We start from the raw sequence: 25,039 nt of genomic DNA, 5'->3' as shown, positions 1-25,039 counted from the left end.
TGGCAAAACCCAGAATAAAGAAAAAGCAGTATGTACCAATTTTTGTTACTTGGAAGATGTACAATCAGCAAGCTGTCCAGGAAGCAAGCAGCAAAGAACCTGTAGTTTGCAAAGCCACATGCATGATAACCTGGATTAAGTAATTGGTAGTGCTTGATATGCATTATAGTATTTTACTAATGACAAAATGATTAGCATATTTGAAGTTATTCCGCTTGGATCTTTCTCCATTCTTAAGGTAGATGGCCATCATTGCTGACGAGAAAGCTATGTGGCTGAGACCGCAGTTTCTAGTATTTGGAGGTTAGGTCCATAAGCATATACTTGCAAATCAAAGATTTAGTATCTGTTATGATTGGGCTTCAGAGAAGGAAGCAGATGCTCCTGTTGCTCTAAACTTCCAAACCATTTTTCAGTTAGTATGTGTGTATCCTTACTACTGTTGGGAATATGGTGGCTCTACATTTTTATTTTAATGCTGTTCAGGAAGAATTCTTAGCACTTGCTGTCTGTCAAGCAGGGGCCAAACTTGTTGATTGTCCAATGAATAATTAATGACTTCTTGGAGGTACAGTTAAAGGAAAGTGCTAACATATCTGATAGAGCTGTGAACATTTGGAACCTAGAGGCCATTTGGCCCAGTCCTTTACTTGAGCTAAAACTAACTTCACCATCTCACTTTCTTCCAAAGCTATGCATTTTCATCTGCCTCAGATCTTACCCAAATTTTCTTTAAAAGTCTCTACCTTAACTATTTCTTGTGCTAGAGCCTTCTGTGCTTTAGTATCGTGCTATGTAAACAAATTTTTAACTTCTGTCCTTGCTCCCTTAGCGACAATTTTAAATTGATGACTCTCAGTGTGAACTCCTCAACCAGCAATATGGTCTTTCAGTAATCTCATAAAGAGCACATTAATTTGCTTTTTCGCCTTCTCTACTCCAGTGTAAGTAATTCTAATATCTTGAGTTTCTCACCCGTGATGTCAACCTGTTGAATCTAAACTGCACACTCACCGCTTTAATGTCCTTTCTCCAATAGGGCAGCTGAAGACACACAAAGTAGCCTCACAGGCCTAACCAATATAGCGTGCAAATTTATCATGACTTCTTTACTCTTGCACTCTGTGCCTAATTATAAAACTCAAATGCTGTTTCTAGTTGCATTTGTACTTTCAGGGAATTATGTATTTGAACTGGTAGATCGCTTTGCTCATCAATGTAAGTATTTTTCCATTGTGTGTACAATCCCATCACAAAATTTATTACTTCATGCATAATTAAATTATATCTTCCATGAAATGTCAATTCTCTAGCCTATCAATGTCCTCCTCAGCAACTGCTAATCCACCTATATTTGTAGTATAAATAAATTTAAATTACGGCCATGATTCTCCCATCGCGACCTGCAACTTTTCTGTCAGGTCAGGGTGGGAGGCGCGCGTCTCCGGCCTCGAACAGGGATTTGCGCATGCACCAGCAATGACGGTCAGACCATGCTGGAAATTGGTAAGAAGGCAGGTAAGTCACTTACATTTTTTAACATCTTTAAATGTTATTAGATCATTATCGGGACCTGAACCTCCCACGCCACCTGGAGTACTTCATTCTAGAAATTAACTGAGTCAGGCAGGGTTCAGACTAGCTCCCCACATTCGGGCAACTAGTGGGAGACCCTGCCGGAATGAGGGGGACCCTGAGGGGTTTGGGTGGTATAGGGATGGTGCCTGGCAGTGCCCTGGCATTACCCAAGAGGCACCTTGGCATTGCCCACTGGGCATTGGGTAGGGCCTATTATGGACGGGACCTAAGGGCGATTGGTGGGGGTCCTGCTGCCACTCTGCAGACAGGATTGGTCTGGTATGGAAGAAGGTATCTGATCTTGGGTGGGGGGGGAGGGAAATTGCCACTGCTGGGGGGGTTGGGCTGTGCATCGGGTCGCTTTGGGACGGGGAGGGTCAGGGCTGGCCCAGGAATTGCTGTGGGGGCCACGATCAGGCCGTGGTGGGAGCTGGAGAGGTAGCACTGCTGTGGTCCCAGGCTGGCCAGCAATTGAGCGCACAGTTTCAGAATTGTCAAACTTCAGTGCAAGTAGGCCCTACACCCCCTGGGATTTTAATGAGCTTCACTACTGGGACCTCTGCAGTGCACAGGGTGTGGAGATTCAGGTAAGAAGCTGAACAGAGAAAACAGTCAGGATTTAGAATGGTTTTCCTGCCAGTTTAGCATTTTTGGGAGTATTGCCCCATATTTCCAATATCCAAATTCAAATAATCTCTTTATATCAATATAAATCAAATATTAAAAAAAAATCTATATACCAAAAACAAAAATAGATCAATCATTGGCCTTAAGCTATGTTATTTCCGATCGATGTCATTTGCTTTATCTCTGAACCAATTTTATCCATCCTACTCTGATTCTCTTTGTACCATATGCTTGATCTTTTTTCCATCAAGCCTCCAGGTGACATTTTAGCAAACATCCTCTACAGATACTGTATTGCTCTTATCTATCCAGTTACCTAATCAAAATGTTAATAGTCATTTGGTAGTCCAGCACTTTCTGAAATATTAATGCATTTGAAAAACGCAACTACTACTGGAGGACTTGAACCAAGGCATTCATCTGGCAGCTCTAGAAATTAACTGAGTCAGATAGACATGCAGCATCCTAGATATTGTTTATGGTTGAACAACCAGCCTTGCCTAACCTAACTCATTGTTGGAACATGGAATGGCATGGTAGGGCTGCATCCTTGCTACTCAAATCCAAATAATCCTATGAAAGAATAGCTTAATGGATAAAATGGCTCCAAGAAAATGAGCAACATATTGTTAATGTGCCTGGCAGCTGGTTAAACTCCAACGCCATTCCTTCACACATTTGGAGATTCCTAAATCATGACTTTTAAAAAAAATTCACATTTAGGTTTCATAGATTAAGAGGTAGCTGATGTTTCTCTACATACAGTGTGTTTGTGTTCAACATGAAAAACTAAACTGTGTATGGATTTCTCGGTAGTTTTATTTGGAGAATCTTACGATAATAAATCAGAAATTCCTGTCAAAATAAAAAGCTGGGTATTGGTCATGGTGACTGGATTGTTGCAGAAACTTAGCTGGTCCATGAATCTCCTTTAGAAAATGAATCTGCTCTTCTTATCTGGTCTGGCCCATGTGTCTAAACACCCAGAGCAACATCGTTAACTCTCAACTGCCCTCTGAAATGGGCTAGCAAGCCATTCAGTTGTACCAAAAAGCTACACCTTATCTAGGGGAATTAGGGGCAGTAAATGCCAGTCTGGTTGGCAAAGCCCACATCCCTTGAGCGAATTTAAAAACTTGAGGATGATGGCACAATATTGTTTATGCAGAAATTGTACAGCAACTTAAGATGGGAGCATATGCTCTGTTCAGTGCTGTGTAGCTCTGTCAAAAGCTTTGCAAAGACATTGTTTTGCCTCACCAATTAGCTGTATTGAATGTTGTGAAATTGCATGATTGCTGTATTTGCATGGTCAATGCAAACTAGAATTACCACAAAGTTGTCTCATTATAAACACAAGTACCTTACTGACAACACAATAGTGGTTAATAACTACCAGTTAATCTCTGGCATTGAAAATTAATCATTCTTCAGACATTAATGGCTGAACATTTTCACATTTTGAAAATGTTTACACTTTGGTCTTGCTTACTCTTTCCAATATTTCCCCCTCTTCTTTTGCACAAGACTTGATGTTGAATTTACACACTCATTTCTTTTTCTGTTCCTTCTCTGTTTCTTTCTTAGTCCTTCAACCTATTTAGGGTATACATGGTTTGTTGTCCTGTTCCTCTTTCTGTGCTGTTAGCATGCACTTTCAATCATTCACAATACAAAGATTAAAAATCCTAAATGTGCATAAACATGTCGAACAGTGGACACCTTTTAGATGCACTGGATAGCAAAATCTGAGTGAATGGCCAAATGGAACTTGCTATCATGCAGCATATCGGTCAAAGTTAGAGCAAAAAACAGCAATTTACAAATTAATGTTATATTAATTCTGTTACATTAATGGAATGAAATGTGGTTGGCTATTTGTGTTTCCCTTCTAAGAAATGCCTTCCTGCTTTCACTTGAAATGCTAGTTCTTGAAAGATGGTTAATTCATAAGCAGAGTCATCCAAAAAAAGTATACAGTGTTAGAACTATCTAAAGTTTTACCTCCAACTGTGACAATCGTATACCCGTGTTGTTTACTAATACAAAGAGTTTAAATGGATTGGTTGGATATAAAAGTCGGCTCTCCCGTTACATGGTTGCATGAACACTACTCTCATTTCATGAATGCTCATTAAAACTGCTGATTGCCAAAATCTCGTCAGGCCTTCCAATCTTGTATCCCGCAAATGGGCGAAATCATGTCAGCATCAAATTTTTTTGAAGAAGGGTGACATGCACAAGGTGGATCTTAAGTCACTTGAGACCTTGAGGTGAGTGCAAGGTACATATCCTACTTGCTGTAGCATATTGCCACTTCTATAATGCTGAATGCCACTCTGCTGGGGCAGACTAATTTGTGCCCTCCATCAGCACCAGCTCAGCATGGAACTGGGACAGCATTGTGCTGCCGGACTCATAGACTCTGCATTCCCAACAGTCCAAAAGTTTGATGGGATGAGTGCACTGATGAAGACAAGGGGCCAATGTGGAAGGAGGCCTGAGCAATGTCAGGGGGTGGGGTTGGTGAGAAGCAGGTAGATGTGCAAGGAGATGGATGTAGATGACTAACAATGGAAGACAAAAATGAAGACCAAGGGGAGGGAAGCTGGATCCTGACAAGGCTGTGTGTAATGCTCACAAACAAGGGGGTCAAATGGATGTTACAGAAAGAGTTTGCACAATAACTCCAGATGGGGTGGATGTAGGTCCATGTGAAGCATAGGCATCTCACAGGTGATGGGATGATCTCCGGGGGAAGGATGGTTGAATCAAGGTGCAGATTTCTTCTTGAGACTGCTAGCCTTTTGTCTCTGGATTCTGGACATCCTGCATGGTCCTGTGAGGACCGGTGGGCTGGAGAGGATGATACGAATGTGCTGGACTGGCATTTACTTATGATACGCAGACCTCCAAACCTGCTAGCTGACAGCTAGGTGATTTGGAGGGGAACAGGCAGAAGTAATGACCTTCCAAGCACAGAATCTGGTTTGGGATCCTGCCATCCTGATCAGTGGGAAAAACACCACCAGAACCACCCACCACCGTACTTAGTCTCTTTGATTCTGCCCAACTTTCTGTCTCAGATGAAAAAAAAGCAATGACGATTGGCACCCAAATGAAATATGAGGTATTCAAGTTGGTATTACAAATAGCTAAGTCAGATCCTGCCTTCAACTGACATCCATCTTCCAACAGGACGTTCTAGAATATGATTGGGAACAGAAATGTGTTTTTTCCCTTCCAAAACTCCTGAGGCCTGATGTATAGCCCTAACAGTGTATTATCCAATTCTGCAGACTGGTGATGGAACCTGGGACTTTCCTGGTCTGTATGACTCATTGCCATGTGTGCTGTGTTTATTCTCTGAGCTCTTGCAATTTTTGCACTTTGAGCCCTACATGTTTAGCTGATACTGCACCTCCTCATGTGATACTGACTTCAATCCAAGGGTGGCTGTGCACTCATTTGAATTGATTAATCACTGCAGATTGAGCAAAGACTACTAATGCATAACAATTACACAAGCAAGGTTTAGCAGTGCATAAATACTGCAAGTGAGTTGGCAACCACCAGTTTTTTTTAAATAAACCTGTATTTATGTGGAACTTTCTCACAGTTAATTGTGAAAATGAGATTTTTCAATAGTTTGAAATGCATTTACTATTGTTTTATAGGCAAATGCAACAGCCAAAGTTCCTGACACGAGTTGATTGACCAACAGCAAATTTGTTTTTGGCGGTGTTGTTGAGAGAGGAATTTTAGTCAGGACTTTGTGTCCCTCTTCAAATCGTATTAGTGATAAAGTCCCTTTGAACAGGCAGTTACAAGCATACTAAGTAGAAGTAGGCCACTTGTGCCCTCGAGTTTGCAATGCCATTCAATAAGATCATTACTAATCTGACTGTAACTGCAACCCCTGTTCTCACTACCCCTGCTAACCTTTCATCCTTATTAATCAAGAATCTCCCAGCTCTGCCTTTGAATTATTCAAAGACTCTGCTTCCACTGACTTTGGAGGAAGAGATTTCTAGAGTGACAACACAGAGAGAAAAGAAATCCTCGTCTTAAATGAGCAACTGCTTATTTTTAAACAGTGACCCCTAGTTCTAGATTCTCCAACAAGAGGAAACATCATCTCCACATCCGCCATATCAATACTCCTCAGGATCATAAAGGTTTTGGTCAAGTCACCGCTTTTAAACTCTCGGGGGATGCAAATTTAACCCCCCCAACGTTTCCTCATAAGACAACCTGCCCATTCCTGCTATTGGTCTAGTAAACCTTTTCTGAACTGCTTCTAATGCATTTACCTCTTTGCTTAAGTAAGAAAACCATGTACACGTGGAATGGTTCATCTGAAAAATATCATTTCCACCAAGACAGCATCCACATGGACATCAGCCTAGATTACAATAATGAATTTGCTGCATGAGTTCTGCAGAATGTCTGCTGAAAATTTGTAACAAGAGCCTACAAATGGTATAAGTACAGTTTGCATTATTTTTGCAAGGCTTCTGAAGCTCCTGTACCAAAGTTGTAGTGGATGAACAGGAGAATCCCTACAAAATGAATCCTGTACTTGCCTAAATTCTAATATGGCTCAAACACACAACTTCCTGATTTGAAGGTGACAGCCAAGCTAACATTTTTAATTTTTATGTCCTCCTCTTCTAACAGCAAGTCTTTACTTGGCCCTTCCTGTTAGCCAACCCCTGTCCCATACTCTGCACGTTTATTTCTATATTGCAGTTGAGGCAGTTTTACTCTGTGACGTTGACACAAAGATTGCACCACCCCAACATTGGGGAGATAAAATTGTACTAAATCCTCTTCTTTAACAGCACATAAATATGAATTATGAACAACATGGATTTAAAAAAAATCCAGTGTGTCTCACAATACAGACAGCCAGAAAATTTGACCAGTCAGAATTATTGCTGTCCTTGGCTAGTAAATTTGAAGAGACAAAAGACAGCATCATAAAGATCATTTCCTCCAGGGTTGTACCAGTGACTGTGAAACTATAGAGAGGGCTTTAAGCTATTCAGCTTGGCCTGATCCAGTCTTCGTTTAATCATGTTGCAAGTATCACTGGAGAGTGACCAGAGTGGGGACTGATGTTTTCCTTTCTAAGTGTTATAGTGCTTCCAACCACAGCTTCAGCTGAGACTAACTGAGAAGATGATGAATGGGATGGAGGTGGAGAGGCTCTTCCCGCTCAGAAAGGACAGTAGGACTAGAGGGCACAGCCTCAAGATAAGGGGGAGGGCAGTTTAGAACAGAGTTGAGGGGGAACTTCTTCACTCAAAGGGTGGTGAACCTCTGGAATTCTCTGCCCGTTGAAGTGGTGGAGGCTGCCTTGCTAAATATATTTGAGACGCTGGTAGATAGGTTTTTGATAGGCAAGGGGATTAAGGGTTATGGGGAGAAGGCGGGAAAGTGGAACTGAGCCACGACAGATTAGCCATGATCTTACTGAATGGCAGGGCAGGCTCGAGGGGCTAGATGGCCTACTCCTGCTCATATTTCTTATGTTCTTATAACTATCAACACAGAGAGGAAATCAAAGCTAGTGCCTTCAAGGTCTGTTCAGCTCAATTACTCAGCCACATAACCAACATATCCAGTTCTAGAAGTGCCGTGAAATAATGAAAATGAGCATTCAAATGCAGAATCCCTTTCTTTGAATACAGATTCTCACCTCACATCTATAGCAGTTGACATGAAAATGGAGTCCAAACAATTCAATGTTGAGGCATTCCTCTTTTGCAGCTTCTGGTATAATTGGCGTTTTACAGACAGAACATTGTGGAGCATATCGCCTGTGGATACAAGAAACAAACATCAGAAAGTGCACAGGTTTTAATAACAATGATTTGTTTCAGGAAACAGCTAGCAATATTTGGAGAAGGCAGTTTATTTCACGCCACAAATTTTCTCCCAAACTCAACCAAAAGTGCTGGCTTGGGAAATAGTTCTACGTGCACGGAAAGTTGTTTGGGATCTTGACACAAACATCTAGACCTAGATAGTGTGCGCCAGCAAATTATTTTGCTCGAGAGACAAACCTGATGCTGCCTTTGCTCAATATCAACAAACATAAACTTTCCAACTGATCAGGATCCACTGGTTATTCTTTCCCTTCCTAGCCAGAGAGCTGAGTCCATTTGTAACACCTCACTTCCACCCCTGAGAACCTTGTCATCTGCACTGCTCAGCTGTACACATGATTGTTAATTTATCATCTGAACCATCAGTAAGATTGTTGTATTCAATCGCAGGACATGGGTGTCGCTGGTTGGCCAGCATTTATCGCACAACCCTAGTTCCCAGAGGGCAGTTGAGAGTCAACCATGTTGCTGTGGCTTTGGAATCACATGTAGGCAAGACCAGATAAGGACGTCTGATTTCCTTCCCTAAAGGAAGTTAGTGAACCAGATGGCTTTTCCATCAATCGACAATGGTTTCATGGTCATCAGTGGATTTTTTTATATTGAATTCAAATTCCACCATCTGCTGTGGCAGGATTCGAACCTACATTCCCAGAACATCAGCTGAGTTTCTGGATTAATAGTCCAGTGATAATACCACTGGGCCATCGCCTCCCTGAGAAATAATTTTTAATAACTTTCCTATTTTAGTTCCAAGCATGAAGGACTGAGGGAACCCGCATACAAGTTATCCACATGAGAACTGGGTCAAACATGTACGTGGAAGTACAAGTTGTTGTCAAGCCAGTCACCAACATATTAGGTGACTCCTACATAGAATGAAAAAAACCAGTAAAAACTGAAAAATAATTACGCTTGTCCAAACTGTTTCCTCCTATCGGGTGGTGGAAATCTCTTCACAGTGTCATCTGTTTACTTTTGAACGTTATCTGGGTTTTGAAAAGCACATGGACCACTTGGTGCTAATCCATTCCAGTTATTTCGAATGACATTCAACAAGTATTGGTCATAAAATTCTATTATAATTTGCAGCCGGTCAACATGGAGAACCCAATTTGTGATTGGTCTGAGCAGCAGTTCCAAAATACAACAGTGCCACATGCTGATTGAAGATAGTATTGCAGCCTAGTGTAAGATTCCCAATGAAAGCTGAGTCACCTTGAATATCAAAAGGCAACACAGCCATTATTTACTGCTCTGACCTTTCCTGAATGCCTTCAATAAGACCACATTGGTTTTGTGAAAATGGCAAGTAAAGGAGCAATTTTTTTTAAATCACGTTTTCTGTTTGACTGCAAGTCTGATACCAGTAAATTCTTCATACCTAGGGCAGTTAGCACCTGGAATGGACTTTTGGGCAGGGATGAAGGCAGAAACCCTGGATGTCATTACAAAACAGGTAGGTACAGTAATGGCCTGACTGAAGGAAGGGTTCTTCAGAATTAATATGCAACGCAGAGCCTGATTCAGCCATCACTAAATGTACATTGTCATATACTTTAAAGCAGGGATTACTGAATATTTCTCTTAATGGGTTTGTTGAGGCTAACTAACTATAGCATCTGATTCCTTTCCTGACAAACTCTGCTCAGAGCAGGGATTGAGATCAGCACCACATTGTATATTTATTCACCTAACCAGGGAATGTACAAGATATTTTAATTAATTTTGCAGCACCTCGATTAGGCATGAGTGTATCTGTGATTGACTCAGGAGCTGAGAATCTACACAAAGCCCTACAAAACATTGTAAAGGAATGCTAGAACCATACCTCTGGAAGTCTTCAAGACAATGCATCTCATTGTCCTGGTTCACTCCAAAACGCTCACTTCCAATGAGCCGGTTACAGACAACACATGTGAAACATTCAGGATGGAAAGCTTTGTCCATGGCTCTTATAATCTGGTCCAGTATTGGTTTTCTGCATTTGCTGCATTTCTCCAAGGTATCCTGCAATTTAAAGAGGCGCAAAAGACTCAGTAAGCACACTACAAGATAGAAGAATGAAATTGATGCATGATGTTGTGCACATTGTAACAGATTAGGCAACTTTGCTGAGATTTTTTATTAAACTTTTTTTTCCCTTTCTTGAAGGATGACACTTGGTGGGAAGACATAGAAAGAAAGACCTTATAAGAACTTAAGAATAGGAGCAGGAATAGGCCATCTAGCCCCTCAAGCCTGCTCTGCCATTCAATAAGGTCATGGCTGATCTTTTCGAGGATTCAGGTCCACTTACCCGCCCACTCACTATAACTTTAATTTCTTTACTGTTCAAAAATGTATCTATCCTTGCCTTAAACACATTCAATGAGATAGCCTCAACTGCTTCACTGGGCAGGGAATTCCACAGATTCACAAATCTTTGGATGAAGAAGTTCCTCCTCAACTCAGTCCTAAATCTGCTCTCCCTTATTTTGAGGCCATGCCCCCTAGTTCTAGTTTTACCTGCCAGTGGAAACAACTTTCCTGCTGCTATCTTATCTATTCCCTTCATAATTTTATATGTTTCTATAAGATCTCCGCTCTGCATATCCTAATTTTACCTCTGCATGTTCATATTGGAACTAACTTGATACTTCACCTTGCTGAGGTGATTGAACAGGAGATATTTTGAGAAAAAATAAAATTTCTGTTCTCCATAGTTATGAGGGAGGAAAGATTTGGTTGCTGGGGAACCAAGAGTTGAGGATAAGTTGAAAATCTGGGATCTGTCACCACCAGTCTATCTTCAAGTGGATTTCTACTACGGAAGAATGGCACAGTCAATTATAGTGTCACACTGAGAGACTGGCCACCATTTTTGAAGGCCAGGGTAATTCTCTTATTCACATCCAGTATGCGCTAAACTGTCCATTGAATAAGAACAGAGTCAGGCACAGCAATAATGTGGCCATGGTTGAACAACATTCCAACACTATCATAAATGAGATAATCTGTGCTGTACTAGTCTGTGATTCTGCAAACTGTATCACAACAAGAATCACGCCTTCCAGAAAGAAAGGGAGAAAAACAGGAACTTTATAGAAAGAAAATAAGCTATTCCATGTGAAAGAAATAGCAGCCATACCAGATAGCAGGAGTCACAGTGAGGGTGGTCATTTATATTGTAATAAGTTTTTCCCACCAGTCTGCACTGACATTTTCTACACTTCAAGCAATCCTCATGGAATATTTTATTCATGGCCACAACAGCAGGCATATTCGGTGGAACCAGCTGGTTGCAAAATGCACAGACATCTGAAAGAGGGAGAAAGTCATGAACACAGAGATTAGCACATCCCAACAAGACCATGATTCAGAAATTTAGTTTCAGTGCATCCCAGCCTGACCAGAACTCAGGGATTAGAATATCAAAGGCAGGTCTGGACTCCCACTGACTAGCCGGATCCTAATCAGACCAAAATTCACAGAGAGCATCACATTCCAGATAATTCAGGATTCTTAGGAATTTACAGGTCCCAATCTGGCCAAGACTCTCAGACAGTAGCTGACCCCAGTCTCATCAGGAATTACACGGGCTCAGTAGGACAGTCTCTAAGAAGGCAGTTGAAGTAAAGTACCCAGTGTATCAGAAACCAAAGCTGAAAAATCCCAAGTTGCATACATTCTGTGGTTTTACATTTGCCTTTAGTTATCCAGGTCCCCCATGGTCTCACACTTCTCCCTCTATCTTTCAATTTCCTACTACTCTTCTAAAGCTCTCTTAACATCTGTCGCTTTGGTCAAGTTTTTGTTTATGCTACCCAACATCTTAACTTGACATGATTTATTCCCTTGCACCTCTATGAAATATTCCAACATGTTTTTCAATACTTTAATATGGCATATTAATGTTGCATATTAATATGGCATATTAAATTGTTGCACCTGCTACCAAAGATCAGTGACTTTTCACCACAAATTGTGGACATTCACATGCGAACATTCAATTAATACAAGTATTGAGATCATACACCCAATGACTGGGTCTATTAGCCTTATCTCAAGTCTCAGTTGGTTATACTTGGCCAGTGACTAATGTATTGGTCACATTTGTCTAATGCTCTACATCATTGTGATTTCAAGAAAAAATTAGATATAGTTCTTGTGACTAAAGAGATCAAGGGATGGGATCAGGATTTGAATTTGATGATCAGCCATGATCCCCCAAATGAATGGTGGAGCAGACTCGGAGGTCTGAATGGCATACTCTTGCTTCTGTTTTCTATGTTTCTATGTTCAGTATCCCCATTCAAAGTATAATTTACAAATTCACTGCAGCAATGTTATGAGATGCCTTCTGAGGATATTTGTTAAAGTTTTACAAAGTCCAGCCATCAAATTGGTAATTAATTCTGAGGTGTTGGCTTAAAGGTTTTCTAACCATGAAACAAAATACATGACATTAAGTGACAAATAAGATACAAAGGCAAGATATAAACTTATGGACTGGCTGCACTCTGAACTTACCATGCTGTATTCCCAGTAATGTCTTAGAACCTGAAGGTGAATGCATTAATCATCTATATCAGGTAGGCCACCTACCTGGCCCTGAATCTGGTAATTGATTCTGCTTGTCCTTCACCCTTTGAGTCAAGGAATTGTCCTGTTTGAATCCCACAAATGGATGCCTGTCAGATTTGGAGGATGCAGAGAATTCCTAGTAGAAAGAAGGAATACATCAAAAACAGTGCAAGTTAAATCACTTAAGGGTGGCATGGTGGCAAGCACTGCTGCCTCACAGTGCCAGGAACCCAGATTCAATTCCCGGCTTGGGTCATTGTCTGTGAGGAGTCTGCACATTCTCTCCGTGTCTGTGTGGGTTTCCTCCATGTGCTCCGGTTTCCTCCCACAGTCCGAAATACGTGATGGTCAGGTGCATTGGTCATGCTAAATTCTCCCTCAGTGTATTCGAACAGGCACCAGAGTGTGGTGACTAGGGGATTTTCACAGTGACTTCATTGCAGTGTTAATGTTAAGCCAACTTGTGAATAAACTTTACTTTATAAACTTTATTTATTTGAATCTGTTTCCTTTCAAGTTTTTCTATCAGCACCCGAAGATTGGAAGTCAAGATTGTGCATGACTGTGAAGCCACTGGAGAGCACTCTGTGCTCACTGTCTGGGTTCACATATCAAAGGCTTGGAGGTCTCCAAGGATCTATGTCCTATTGAGACTCAGGAATTTCAAGATGGGAGGATGAAATGGAATACTGAAGTGTGTTTGCATCACCTACCTGCTGTTTTGGACCTGTTCCAACATATGGTTTCTGTAGCCTGCTTTGGTTGGAATGAGCTAAGGATGGGACTGGTTCCTCACAGGTTTGCAGAGGTGGAGGTGGAGGAAGTGGTAACTCATTGGAGTAAAAAGCATCTCTTGTGTCCTCTGAAGCAGGGGGAGGTGGTGGGGGCAAATCTGAAAAAAATGAAATCAAAATATGGGCTGAGAAGGGCAAGTAGGACACAGGACACACCCATGCCAAGCTGCTGTGACACACTGACTCTTCTCTCCCTCTCTTATACGCAGAGCTTCCAAACCGGGTCAGATGATAGATTTCACAACAGTGGTTCGATTTGACAAAGAATGTGCGTTTGTTTGTGGAAATGAAAGAAACTTAAAATATCAACAATTTCTTTTAGTTAATTTCTGAGATATCAAGTTTGGTATTTGTCCTTACTCAGCAAACATGATTTTAATTGCTTGGAAAAACTGGATCGGCTCTTTTTCCATTTTCTCCCCTCCTCTTTGGAAACTGAGTAGGTTACCTATTTGGATGCCAGCTTACCTTTTGATTCTTCATCATAGGACTAATTTTTCACATGAACAGGCAGCTTTGGCAGGATGCATGACCATGAAGCTATCCCAGACAAGCCCACTCCAGCTAATGTCTTACATATAAGCAATTTACAGCAAGAACTGAATAATGATCAGGAAGGACCATAAATCCTGGTCAATTTTTCCTCTGCCCAATATAGAGCTGCTGAGTGTTATGTACCAATCCTCCAAGCATCACTTTGAGAGATTGACTAATTCAGCATTGCAAAGGAACTGCACTGGGACTTTCGTTGTCTCTATGGTTCAGCAACACAACAAGTAATGCACTTCCCTTCATGTTATTTGGCAGCCTTACAATCAAATTCTGTCGTGTCCTGTCCATTGTTTGCTTATTTTTGCCTGCTTCTCCACCACATTGCATCTCAAACAACCCCATTATACATAGTTGCAATGGCATCATTATTTCCAGCTACATGTCAGGGGCGACACAGTGGTTAGCACTGCTGCCTCAGAGCTTCAGGGACCTGAGTTCGATTCCTGACTTGGGTCACTGCCTGTGTGCACGTTCTACCTGTGTCTGCGTGGGTTTCCTCTGGGTGCTCTGATTTCCTCCCACAGTCCAAACATGTGTGGGTTAGCAGCATTTGCCATGCTAAATTGCCCCTTAGTGCCCTGGGATGCATAGGTTAGAGGGAGTAGCAGGGCAAAGATGTGTGATTACGGAGATAGGTGGAAATGTTGTTGGTGCAGACTCGATGGACCAAACGGCCTCATTCTGCACTGTATGGTTTCTATGTCCAGAGAGCCCACGGTAGTTTATAGCATTTAAGTCTGTCACTGTTGAGAAGTTCGTAACTGAACCGGACAAAGTTTCCTTCTTACCTTCATCAGCAGAACTAAAGGTTGATGGAATAGTCCCTACCATTCCTTTTACCCCCTTGTTTCCATATCCATTTGGATGGTTCCCATGCTTGAGTGTTGATGGCACTGGTTTCTGATGTACACGATTGCCTGCCCTTGAGTGTTCAACAGAGTTGTATATCTTTGGAGTGTTGACTTTCCCAGGAATAGCAAGTTGAATGTAAACTGAAGAGACTTTCTTTGCCTGAGACATCATTCACTTGTCGTATCTGAAGGCACAAACAACACAGTGTGATGCTAGATTGTTAATGTGCATTCACCTGTCTGCAGTATCCAAGGTAAAGTTTATTTATTAGTGTCACAAGTAGGCTTAGAACACTTCAATGAAGTTACTGTGAAAATCATTGTAAAAGTATTATGAAGAAATGGTGGTGTCAGCTGTAACTGGGTGAGAAATGTTGATGCTACTGGAATATAAGTGTCAAGTGAGGAACTCAGAGAGGTTAGCTTCTTTTAAGAATTTCAGAACAAACTCATGTGTGATAGTGCATGGTGTAGTGAATGAGCACTAGTACCATGCCCCAGCATAAAGGAATACAGGCAGGTAATTATAGGCCAGTCTGTTGTGGGAAAAATGCTTGAATCCGTCATCAAAGAAGAAATAGCGAGGCACCTTGAGAAGAATTGTTTGATAGAGCAGACGCAGCATGGATTCGTTAAGGGGAAGTCGTGTCTGACAAACTTATTGGAATTCTATGAGGATGTGACCAGTGCGGTAGACACTGGGGAACCGGTGGATGTGGTGTTTCTCGATTTTCAGAAGGCGTTTGAAAAGGTGCCGCACAAAATGTTGCTTCAGAAGGTTAGGGGGCATGGAGTTGGGGGTAAGGTGTTAGCATGGATAGAGGATTGGCTGTCTAATAGGAGGCAGAGAGTTGGTATCAATGGGTGTTATTCTGATTGGCGGTTGGTGACTAGTGGAGTGCCGCAGGGATCGGTGCTGGGGCCACAACTATTTACCATTTATATAGATGGAGGAGAGGGCTGAGTGTAGGGTATCGAAATTTGCTGATGACACGAAGATAAGTGGAAAAGCAAATTGTGCGGAGTGTGTGGAAAGTCTGCAGAGGGATCTAGATAGGCTGTGAGTGGTCGAGGACCTGGCAGATGGAGTACAATGTTAGCAAGTGTGAGGTTATCCACTTTGGCAGGAACAATAGTAGGAGGGATTACTATTTAAAGGGCGAAAAGCTGCAGCATGCTACGGTGCAGAGGGACCTGGGGGTCCTTGTGCATGAGTCGCAAAAACCCAGTCTGGAGGTGCAGCAGGTGATCAGGAAGGCAAATGGGATGCTGGCCTTTATAGCAAAGGGGATAGAATATAAATGCAGGGAGGTCTTGCTGCAACTGTACAGGGCACTGGTGAGGCCGCAGCTGGAGTACTGTATGCAGTTTTGGTCGCCGCATATGCACAAGGATATTTTGACCTTGGAGGGAGTGCAGAGGAGGTTCACTAGGTTGACACCGGAGATGAGGGGGTTGGACTATGAAGAGAGGCTGAATAGACTGGGTCTGTACTCGTTGGAGTTTAGAAGGACGATGGGGGGATCTTATAGAGACTTACAAGATAATGAAGGGGATGGATAGGATAGAGGTAGAGAGATTCTTCCCGCTCAGAAAGGATAGCAGGACTAGAGGGCACAGCCTCAAGATAAGGCGGGGGCAGTTTAGAACTGAGTTGAGGAGGAACTTCTTCACTCAAAGGGTGGTGAATCTCTGGAATTCTCTGCCCGTTGAAGTGGTGGAGGCTACCTCGCTAAATATATTTAAGACATGGGTAGATAGGTTTTTGGTAGGCAAGGGAATTAAGGGTTATGGGGAGAAAGTGGGAAAGTGGAACTGAGCGACTTCAGATCAGCCATGATCTTATTGAATGGCGGGGCAGGCTCGAAGGGCTAGATGGCCTACTCCTGCTCCTATTTCTTATGTTCAGGACCCTTTCCCCCATTCATTCAGGCATCTGTCAGGAACCCTTCAGCGAAGCCAGTCTCTGCCCTTCCCAAGTCATACCCGCACTTTATGGTGGTTAATTTCATAGTGATATCAATAGAAACCTGGGAGTAAGTCCCCAACCTTTGATCTTTGATAAGCAATACTGACACTAATGTTTCCCCTGGCAACTTAAGAAAGGAAAAATAATGGCATATCCTTGAGTGAATTGCAAACAATAATTCCACTCAGAGTTCAAACAGAACCTTTAAACACAGTGGCTGCTGTAATTTACCTCACTGTGTTGAATTTAGGTTTACAATTTTGCTGCAAATACCAGAAAAATTCCTTGTAATGCATTTACTATGTTTGTAAACATAGCAACCAGATCTGTGCCCCCCACAACTCCACCCCACACCATGATATTTTTGTTTTAACAGAGTTATGATTCCAAATCAATAGGAGTGTTTTAGTGGCAGTTGCTTAATCCAGGAACTAAAGGCAAAGTTTGCTGGGATTGGGTGTGTCCTTATCTCAACTGTTACTTAGGAGAGAACTGTATCAAGGAAACTCTCACCTCCAGCAAGACTCGTTGGTCAAATTTAAAGTGATTGTACACCAGATTCTTGTGTCACCATAAACTGCACTAACCTTTGTGGCATCAGTTCAGATATATTTTGGTTTAAAGTGTCACATGGTAGATACTGCAATTAAACACCATACTTGTGACGGTGAAGAACCAAACTGCCCTGTTCTCTCTACAAGATGTGATCAATTTGAAGGTCACAAGCTGCAGCCCTTGATACACAAACACAAATGCAACATTTTGTACCTTATGGTCCTTATTTCTTGACAACAAATGGGACTCAGGGTCAGTAGAAGTGGATCAAGGGATATGTGAATTATATGATCATATTAGAAAATGTTACAGTGTAATTAATCACTGACGTCAAACACCTACTAAATCTAAGGCCCCACCTAAATCCGAATATGTGCCATGTTAGCTAATTGTAGTTGGAGTGCTGGTGAAAGGTTGTAACTGGATTGGTGCTAGTTACAGGAAATAAATTGGCTAGGATTCTCACTTCTGATCAAAGTCCAGTAACTACTGCTGCAAGACGCATGTTTGTGGATATCAGGTCAGGGGAAGGCCCTAGCAACATTCACTGTTTCGGCTCATGTATGAAGAATAGCCATATGAATGAGATGCCAGAGGATCGTTGGGGCTTGTGAAGCTATATCTCAGTAAGCGTCAGCACATTCAGCAAAGGGAGGTATAAAACATACACATTTGCTCCCCATAATCATATCATCGATGTCCAAATCTGCCTGAAAGTACCCCAGCATATAACATCCAAGATAACTATTCTACTGACTAAAAGACATTGACAAATCCATTTCATTCAGTTCACTGAAGCACTTACCAAAGAGCTTTGTTGTGTAAGAGTACAGCCTTGTTGGTTTTCTTTCACTAGCACACCTCCTTCAGAGCCTAAAGACTAAACTGCAGTGAGTCTGTACTGCTTCTGATCATCTCACTCCCTTATTCAAGGAAGTCTGACCGCCTACCTCTGCTTCACTTTACCATAAAAGGAAAATGAATTCCTGGGGCATTAGTACAACAAACAGGAAGTTGCTCCCTAATCATCCCACTCCACACAGACTGATTTCCATGCAGTCACACACTGTCATCATAAATACGTTATATAGTGGTTTTAAGATGATTAATTTATTTCAAAGTTGGTTGGCAGATGACATGTCTCTGACAAGAAATAGCCTGTTCTGCTGTTAGTTTTGCAAACTGTTCCAACATTTATTTGGTTACCAACTGAGAATGACTTCTATCCCAATTTAACTTTATGGCTAATTTTACTTAAAGGGGAGGAAGAATCTGAACTGAACTATTTGCACAGAAAATTAACCTTCCATCCTCCCTAGGATTCTCTTTCCTTTAAATTGACTACCAGCTGGCGATGAGAAACAGCAATTTGCTTAACCCTTTGAGTGCTGGAATCCATTGCCACCTGTTTCTTTCAAGAGACATTTTCCTATTGAGGTAAAGTCTTCAATTAGTTTCTTCAGAGGGACTTAGGAAATAGGAACCACAACAGGCCTTTTCTTAACTTTGTTTATGGGCTGTGGGCAACACCAATATTTATTGCCTATCCCTAATGGCCCTTAAGAAGGTAGTGGTGAGCTGTTTTCTTGAACCACTCCAGTCCATACTGTTAGGGAGGGGATTCCAGGATTTTGACCCAGTGAATGAAGGATTGGCAATGCATTTCCAAGTCAGGATGTGAGTGAGTTGGAGAGCAACTTCCAGATGGTGGTGTCCTTTTAGATGATAGCTGTCGTGGATTTGGGAGGTGCTGCCTAAGGAACTTTGGTGAGTTCCTGCAATGCAATTCCTTATAGATGGTACACACGGCTGCCATTGTTCATCAGAGGTGAAGGAAGTGAATGTTTGTGGAAGAGATGCCAAACAAGCAGGCTGTTTTGACTTGGATGGTGTTGAACTTTGAGTGTTGCATTCATCTAAGCAAACCTGCTCCACCATTCAATTAGATCATGGCTAATCTTCTCAATGCATTTTCCTCACACTATGTCCTTTGATTTCTTCACTACCTTTACTATAAATCTATCAATCACAATGAACATACTCAATGACTAAACCTCCATAGTCTCCCAGGATAGAGAATTCCAAAGATTCACCATCCTCTGAGTGAAGGAATTCCTCCTTGTCTCAGGATAAAAGATAGGCCATTTAGGACATAGGTCTCCAGACAGGGGAAACATCCTTCCTGCATCTACTTTGTCCTGTAAGAATTATGTATATTTCAATGAGATTGCTTCTTATTCTTCTAAACTTCAGGGAATACAGGCCGAGTTTCCTGAATCTCTCCTCGTAGAACAATCCCACTATCCTAATGCAAATACTCAGGAAGCTCAACTGGAAAAGAGCAACATATATTGTTAAGCACAAATTAAAGCCTTACTTCATGTTGTACATACACAAGTCCCAACAGGACATTAATTCTTCAGACCTGTCTCAGTGTCAGCCTTATAAAGAGCTCAGGCGTTGAGTACCACTTGGGTAGGCCATTGCCTGTTACCAAGGGATCCTTCATAGCGAGGGGGATTGAATATAAAAGTAGGGAGGTCTTGCTGCAGCTGTATAGGGCATTGGTGAGGCCGCAGCTGGAGTACTGTGTGCAGTTTTGGTCGTCGCACTTACGCAAGGATATTTTGGCCTTGGAGGGAGTGCAGAGGAGGTTTACTAGGCTGATACCGGAGTTGAGGGGGTTGAGCTATGAGGAGAGGCTGAATAAACTAGGCTTGTACTCGTTAGAGTTTAGAAGAATGAGGGGAGATCTCATTGAGACATATAAGATGATGAATGGGATGGATAGGATAGAGATGGAGAGGCTCTTCCCGCTCAGAAAGGCCAGTAGGACTAGGGGGCACAGCCTCAAGATAAAGGGGGGGCGGTTTAGAGCAGAGTTGAGGAGGAACTTCTTCACTCAAAGGGTGGTGAATCTCTGGAATTCTCTGCCCGTTGAAGTGGTGGAGGCTGCCTCGCTAAATATTTTTAAGACGCGGGTTGATGGGTTTTTGATAAGCGAGGGGATTAAGGGTTATGGGGAGAGGGCGGGAATGTGGAACTGAGCCACGACAGATCAGCCATGATCTTATTGAATGGCGGGGCAGGCTCGAAGGGCTAGATGGCCTACTCCTGCTCCTATTTCTTATGTTCTTATGTTCTTATATTCAATGAATTAGAGATTTCCCCATGGAACTCATGGGGGTTATCACACCCAGGAATCAGTCTGGTGAACCTTTGTTGCACTCAGTCCTTAGCAAGCATAACCTTCCTTAGGTGTGAAGACAAAAACTGTACACAGTACTCCAGGTGCAGTCTCACCAAGACTCTATACAATTGCAGCAAGATCTTTACCCTTGTACTCAAATCCTCTTGCAATAAGGCCCAAGGCCAATAGATCATTTGCCTTCCTAATTACTTGTTGCACCTGCACGCTGGCTTTCAGTAAGTGACTCATGAACAAGAACACCCAGGTCGCTTTAAACATCAACACTTACCAATCTCTCATCATTTAAAGCATACTCTGCGTTTCCTACCAAAGTGAAATTTCACATTGTGCTCCATCTTCCTTGTTCTTTCTCACTCACCTATCCTGTCTAAATACCCCTGAAGCTTTCTAAGTCAAAACGTCTGAGGGGCAAAGCAAGAAAGTGGGATTTAAGTACCATTCAATACCAGGAAAAGATTTTTCAACCAATGTTTGTGAACTTTTCACCCATTAATTTGGTGGTGGTAGGCTGCGGAAATGAAATATTTCATGGGGGGGTGGGTCAAAAATTCCACCTCCCTCGCCCTGAGAGCTGCTGAGCTGTGTATTGTTTGGTAACAACATTGGTGGGAGATTTCTGTTACCAGTAATGTATGGACCTGAGGTCCAGGCTCACCAAGGGACCCAGGCCATAGATAAATGATGTGGGAGTGAGGTCGTGGGATTGCAGTGGAGAGGAAGGTGGGGAAGAGATCGGCAGCATAGATGGGGGAGAGCCTCTCAATGGGTCAACACCCCCCTTCTGAATGCCTGGTGCGTGATCAGTCATTGTGCCTCTGAATGAGGCTCCCCCCCACCAGAAGACATGGCTCACCTTTAAGGCTTCCTGCATTGTGAGTCTCTTGCCCGCATGCTGCTGGATCACTAGTAGCAGCAGTGGGATGGATTGAAAGTGGGCTGGCATTAATCAGGGCAGATGTAGAAAGGCAGTAGGTCCCCAAGTGTTCCCCTCTCATTCGATGAAATCTTCCTGTCACCAAACTATTGATGTAGGGCATTACATTCTACCCTCAGTGGTCCAAGAGGAATTTGCAAGTCAGCTGCAGCATATGTTGTGCAGCATAAAGTTCCCTCAACACCAATTCTCCACACCATTAAATACTACTCTACCAGCTAAAGCATAGATTACATCCAAAGGTTGACCTCCTTCTACATTGTCCCATGAAGTACTTATGAGTCAGATATACAGAGGAAAAGATACATGATGAAGATCACTCACACTATCTCAAGAATCAACCTCAACCTCAGAGGCTAGCATCGGTGTCCCATTTCCTATACCAGCCTTCTTTTGGGCCCTGCACCCAAAGTATGTTAGCTTTAGCTCAGCACTATCTCTCTCACTTCTGAGTCAGATAATTATAGTTCAAGCCTCACCACAGAGACTTAAGTAAATACTCTTGCTGACACCAGTGCAGTGCTGAGGAAGTGCCGTATTGTCTTTTGGATGAGATGTTAAGTGTAGGACTAGTCTTTCTTTTAAGGTAAATGCAAAAGACTATTCTTAGTCCTGGAGACCAAACCCTCATTTTGTTGCCCTACTTTAGTATCAAACTGAAATCCCAAGGTAGTATGAAAAAGTAGTGAGTTGTTCTCCCGGTATCCTTGCTAACACTTATCCCTCAACCAACGTTGACCAAAATTTGGTCACTTATCTCAATGTTTTTTGTAAGACCTTGCAGTGTGCAAATTGGTTGCTGTGATTTCCTATTATTGTTGCAATGCAATGACTACACTTCTGAAATACTTAATTGTCTGTAAGGATCTATGGGCTGTGAAAGTTGCAATGTAATTGCAAGATTTATTTTGCTTTAATGAGATTCCAAATTTACTGTTGAATTTAGAATAATTTTGTGCTCTGTCCTAGGAATTGGAGTCTTGAGTGCCTCCAAACCCATGCCAACACAAGGGAGCCATTTTGGCGGCTGGCTTGGTTAGAAAAATTAGATAGATGTATAATCACCCACCTAGTTTGATAATTACATTCAGAAATTATCAGATTGGAAGGTCAGGCAATATCTGTGGAGAGATATGACGTGGAGATGCCGGCGTTGGACTGGGGTAAACACAGTAAGAAGTCTGACAACACCAGGTTTAAGTCCAACTGATTTATTTGATAGTACCTCACAAGCTTTCGAGGTTTACCTCTTCGTCAGGTGAATGAAGAGTTCTGACCTCAGAACTCTTATATGCTCTGTCTGAGGCCAGAACTCCTCATTCACCTGACAAAGAAGTTGTGAGGTACTATCAAATAAATCGGTTGGACTTAAACCTGGTGTTGTCAGACTTCTTACTGTGGAGAGATAGAGTTATCATTTCAGGTTAACGAGTTTGCATCAGACCCCTGTCAGCTCGATAGGCCAAACCCTTGTCCATGCCTCATTTCAATATCAAACCCAGGTATCCTTTTTTGCAGAAAAGAGTAATAGGTGAATTTTTGATTTGCCACGGTATTGCTCTGGATGTACATTTTGATTCAAAGGATCGATACTTTTGATCTCATAGAAACATATCCTGAGTGTTATCACAATAATAATATTTTCCTTCAGCAAAATTCTGGTGGTTGAGTATCTCTGATAGTTCCCAGAAAGTGACAGGTATTAACATTCAATGGCAGTATCCTTACTTGCTTTCTTTAAATTCAGCAGAATGGCAGGTTTGAAACTGGCTGTCTCAGTGATATCCACACAGTTCTCTGTCTTCCTTTAGTTCTCATCCATCTCAGTCTTGTGCCTCTCAGTGATTCAGTTTTCAATAACAGCATCTCCTGGCATTGTCTGTTCCACTGTGTTTATATTAGAAAGATATATTCTTTTCTGCTTCTGATCTGGTTGTGTTCACTGCCAGTGGTATCATAATTGTTCCGGTCACCATCTGCCCCTCATTGCTCTCTCTTTCTCTGGGCTATGTTGGTTCACTGATTTGCAGTGATGTGTGAGACATCCTATATCAACAGCTTATCCAAAAATCTATCATCTCAGCAATTAACTGTATCTCTGAGCATCCAAATGAGCTGATCTCCACAATTCCAGTTGGTGTTCACTGGAGCAATGACTTGTTATTTCTAGTCTTTTTGTTACAGTGACAGTACATTCAAAAGGCCAAAATAAAAGCAAAATCTAAATCCAAAAGCAGGTTTAGACAACTTTTATACAGTCTTGTTTATACTTGTAGTGTTGTTGTATCAAAGCCACAGCTGCTAGGCTCTGTCTGTGGTTAATCAAAGCAATTTTTAAATTCTAATTAAATTTGAATGATAGCAGACATGCGCAGGCAATAGCAAAGAAATAGTGCATGATAATGAGAAATGAACAATGCCATTCAGCCCACTTTGATTTAACTCTGGAGTCTCCCAATTAGCATCCCATTGTTGTTTAAATCATTTTAATGCTCTTTGCTTTCGTTATTTTGTTTATTTTGGCTGTCGATAACAGCACTGTTTCCCCGAATCAGAATTTCAGGGTTTGAATCCAACTCATGTGATGTGAGTATTTAATCTAGGTTGACAGTTCACTGCAGTACTGAGGGAGTGTTGCATTATTATAGGTGCTGTGTTTTAGATGAGCTATTAACCCAAACCATCTATTTATTAAAATGGATCTAAAAGATCTCCAGTTTGAAGACAAACAGGGGAGTTGTCCCAGTTGATTATTATTCCTCAACCAACACTATGGATTAAATAGTCAGTTATCTTTTATGGGTAACACAGTGGCACTGAGGTTAGCACTGCAGCCTCACAGCGCCAGAGACCCAAGTTGGATGACTGGCTGTGTGGAGTTTGCATGTTCTCCCTGTGTTTGCATAGGTTTCCTCCCACAGTCCAAACATGTGTAGGTTAAATGGATTGGTCCTGCTAAATTGTCTCTTAGTGTGTAGATTAGGGGGATTAGTGGGGTTATGGGGATTGGGTCTGAATGGGATGCTCTGTTGGAGAGTTGGTGGAGACTCAATGGGCCAAATGGCCTGCTTCTGCACCGTAGGATTTTTATAACTTCTATAATTCGAAATGCACTTTGCTGATACTTGATACATGAAACTTGATATTGATCAATCTAATCCTGTCTAGCTGGATTCCATAACTGACTCTCCCATGTTCCCAACAGAATGAAAACATTCACTTTATAAGGCATTTCATTATCTTTATACCTTCCAACCTAAAGTTGCTGACTCAGGCTGAAATTGACTCCATGGCGAATGTGCACCTCCCAGTACTTCAAGCAGGCGACCTTCCTTTTCACGAGGGTCTACACCCGGAGTGTCAGCAAGGGCACTACAGCAAAGTCCAATCTTACCCTTGCTAAGCACATTCAAGCACATGCCAGCATAGGTAACAGAGGTGAACATTTGGGTGCGTGAGTTGGATATGTTCAACTATTTGAGGTAAATGAAGATCCCAGACTTTGTTT

General features: G+C 42.0%; 2 protein-coding genes across 6 annotated transcripts in view; one reads left to right on the top strand and one right to left on the bottom strand.

Moving 5' to 3' along the window:
• The window catches only part of LOC145360300 (transmembrane protein 82-like), a 54,660-nt gene that overhangs the window by 4,445 nt on the left and 25,176 nt on the right, over nucleotides 1-25,039 (bottom strand). The window contains exons 1-7 of one of the 3 annotated variants that reach the window (XM_080215450.1): nucleotides 18,192-19,993; nucleotides 14,800-15,047; nucleotides 13,379-13,557; nucleotides 12,687-12,801; nucleotides 11,230-11,399; nucleotides 9,931-10,109; nucleotides 7,910-8,030 (exon numbers count right to left, since the gene is read on the bottom strand). In XM_080215450.1, the coding sequence (XP_080071576.1) occupies nucleotides 7,910-8,030; nucleotides 9,931-10,109; nucleotides 11,230-11,399; nucleotides 12,687-12,801; nucleotides 13,379-13,557; nucleotides 14,800-15,034 (999 nt within the window). In that variant the 5' untranslated portion in view covers nucleotides 15,035-15,047; nucleotides 18,192-19,993. Of the gene's footprint in view, nucleotides 1-7,909; nucleotides 8,031-9,930; nucleotides 10,110-11,229; nucleotides 11,400-12,686; nucleotides 12,802-13,378; nucleotides 13,558-14,799; nucleotides 15,048-18,191; nucleotides 19,994-25,039 lie in introns of those variants that run through there. The other 2 variants (XM_080215452.1, XM_080215454.1) reach the window with 2 other exon arrangements.
• Nucleotides 1-25,039, top strand: part of bcl2l16 (BCL2 like 16) — a 43,823-nt gene that overhangs the window by 14,426 nt on the left and 4,358 nt on the right. Inside the window, exon 2 of one of the 3 annotated variants that reach the window (XM_080215457.1) lies at nucleotides 9,488-9,558. The exons of 1 other annotated variant lie outside the window; for it this stretch is intronic. The gene's annotated coding sequence lies outside the window, so the exon portion shown is untranslated. Of the gene's footprint in view, nucleotides 1-9,487; nucleotides 9,559-22,891; nucleotides 25,014-25,039 lie in introns of those variants that run through there. One more of the 3 variants, XM_080215458.1, reaches the window with a different exon arrangement.

The sequence above is a fragment of the Carcharhinus amblyrhynchos genome, chromosome 30, assembly GCF_965287045.1.
Source record: "Carcharhinus amblyrhynchos chromosome 30, sCarAmb.v2.hapA, whole genome shotgun sequence".
Lineage (NCBI taxonomy): Eukaryota > Metazoa > Chordata > Chondrichthyes > Carcharhiniformes > Carcharhinidae > Carcharhinus > Carcharhinus amblyrhynchos.
Note: the sequence above shows the minus strand (reverse complement) of the source record. Positions and strands in the feature narration are given on the sequence as shown.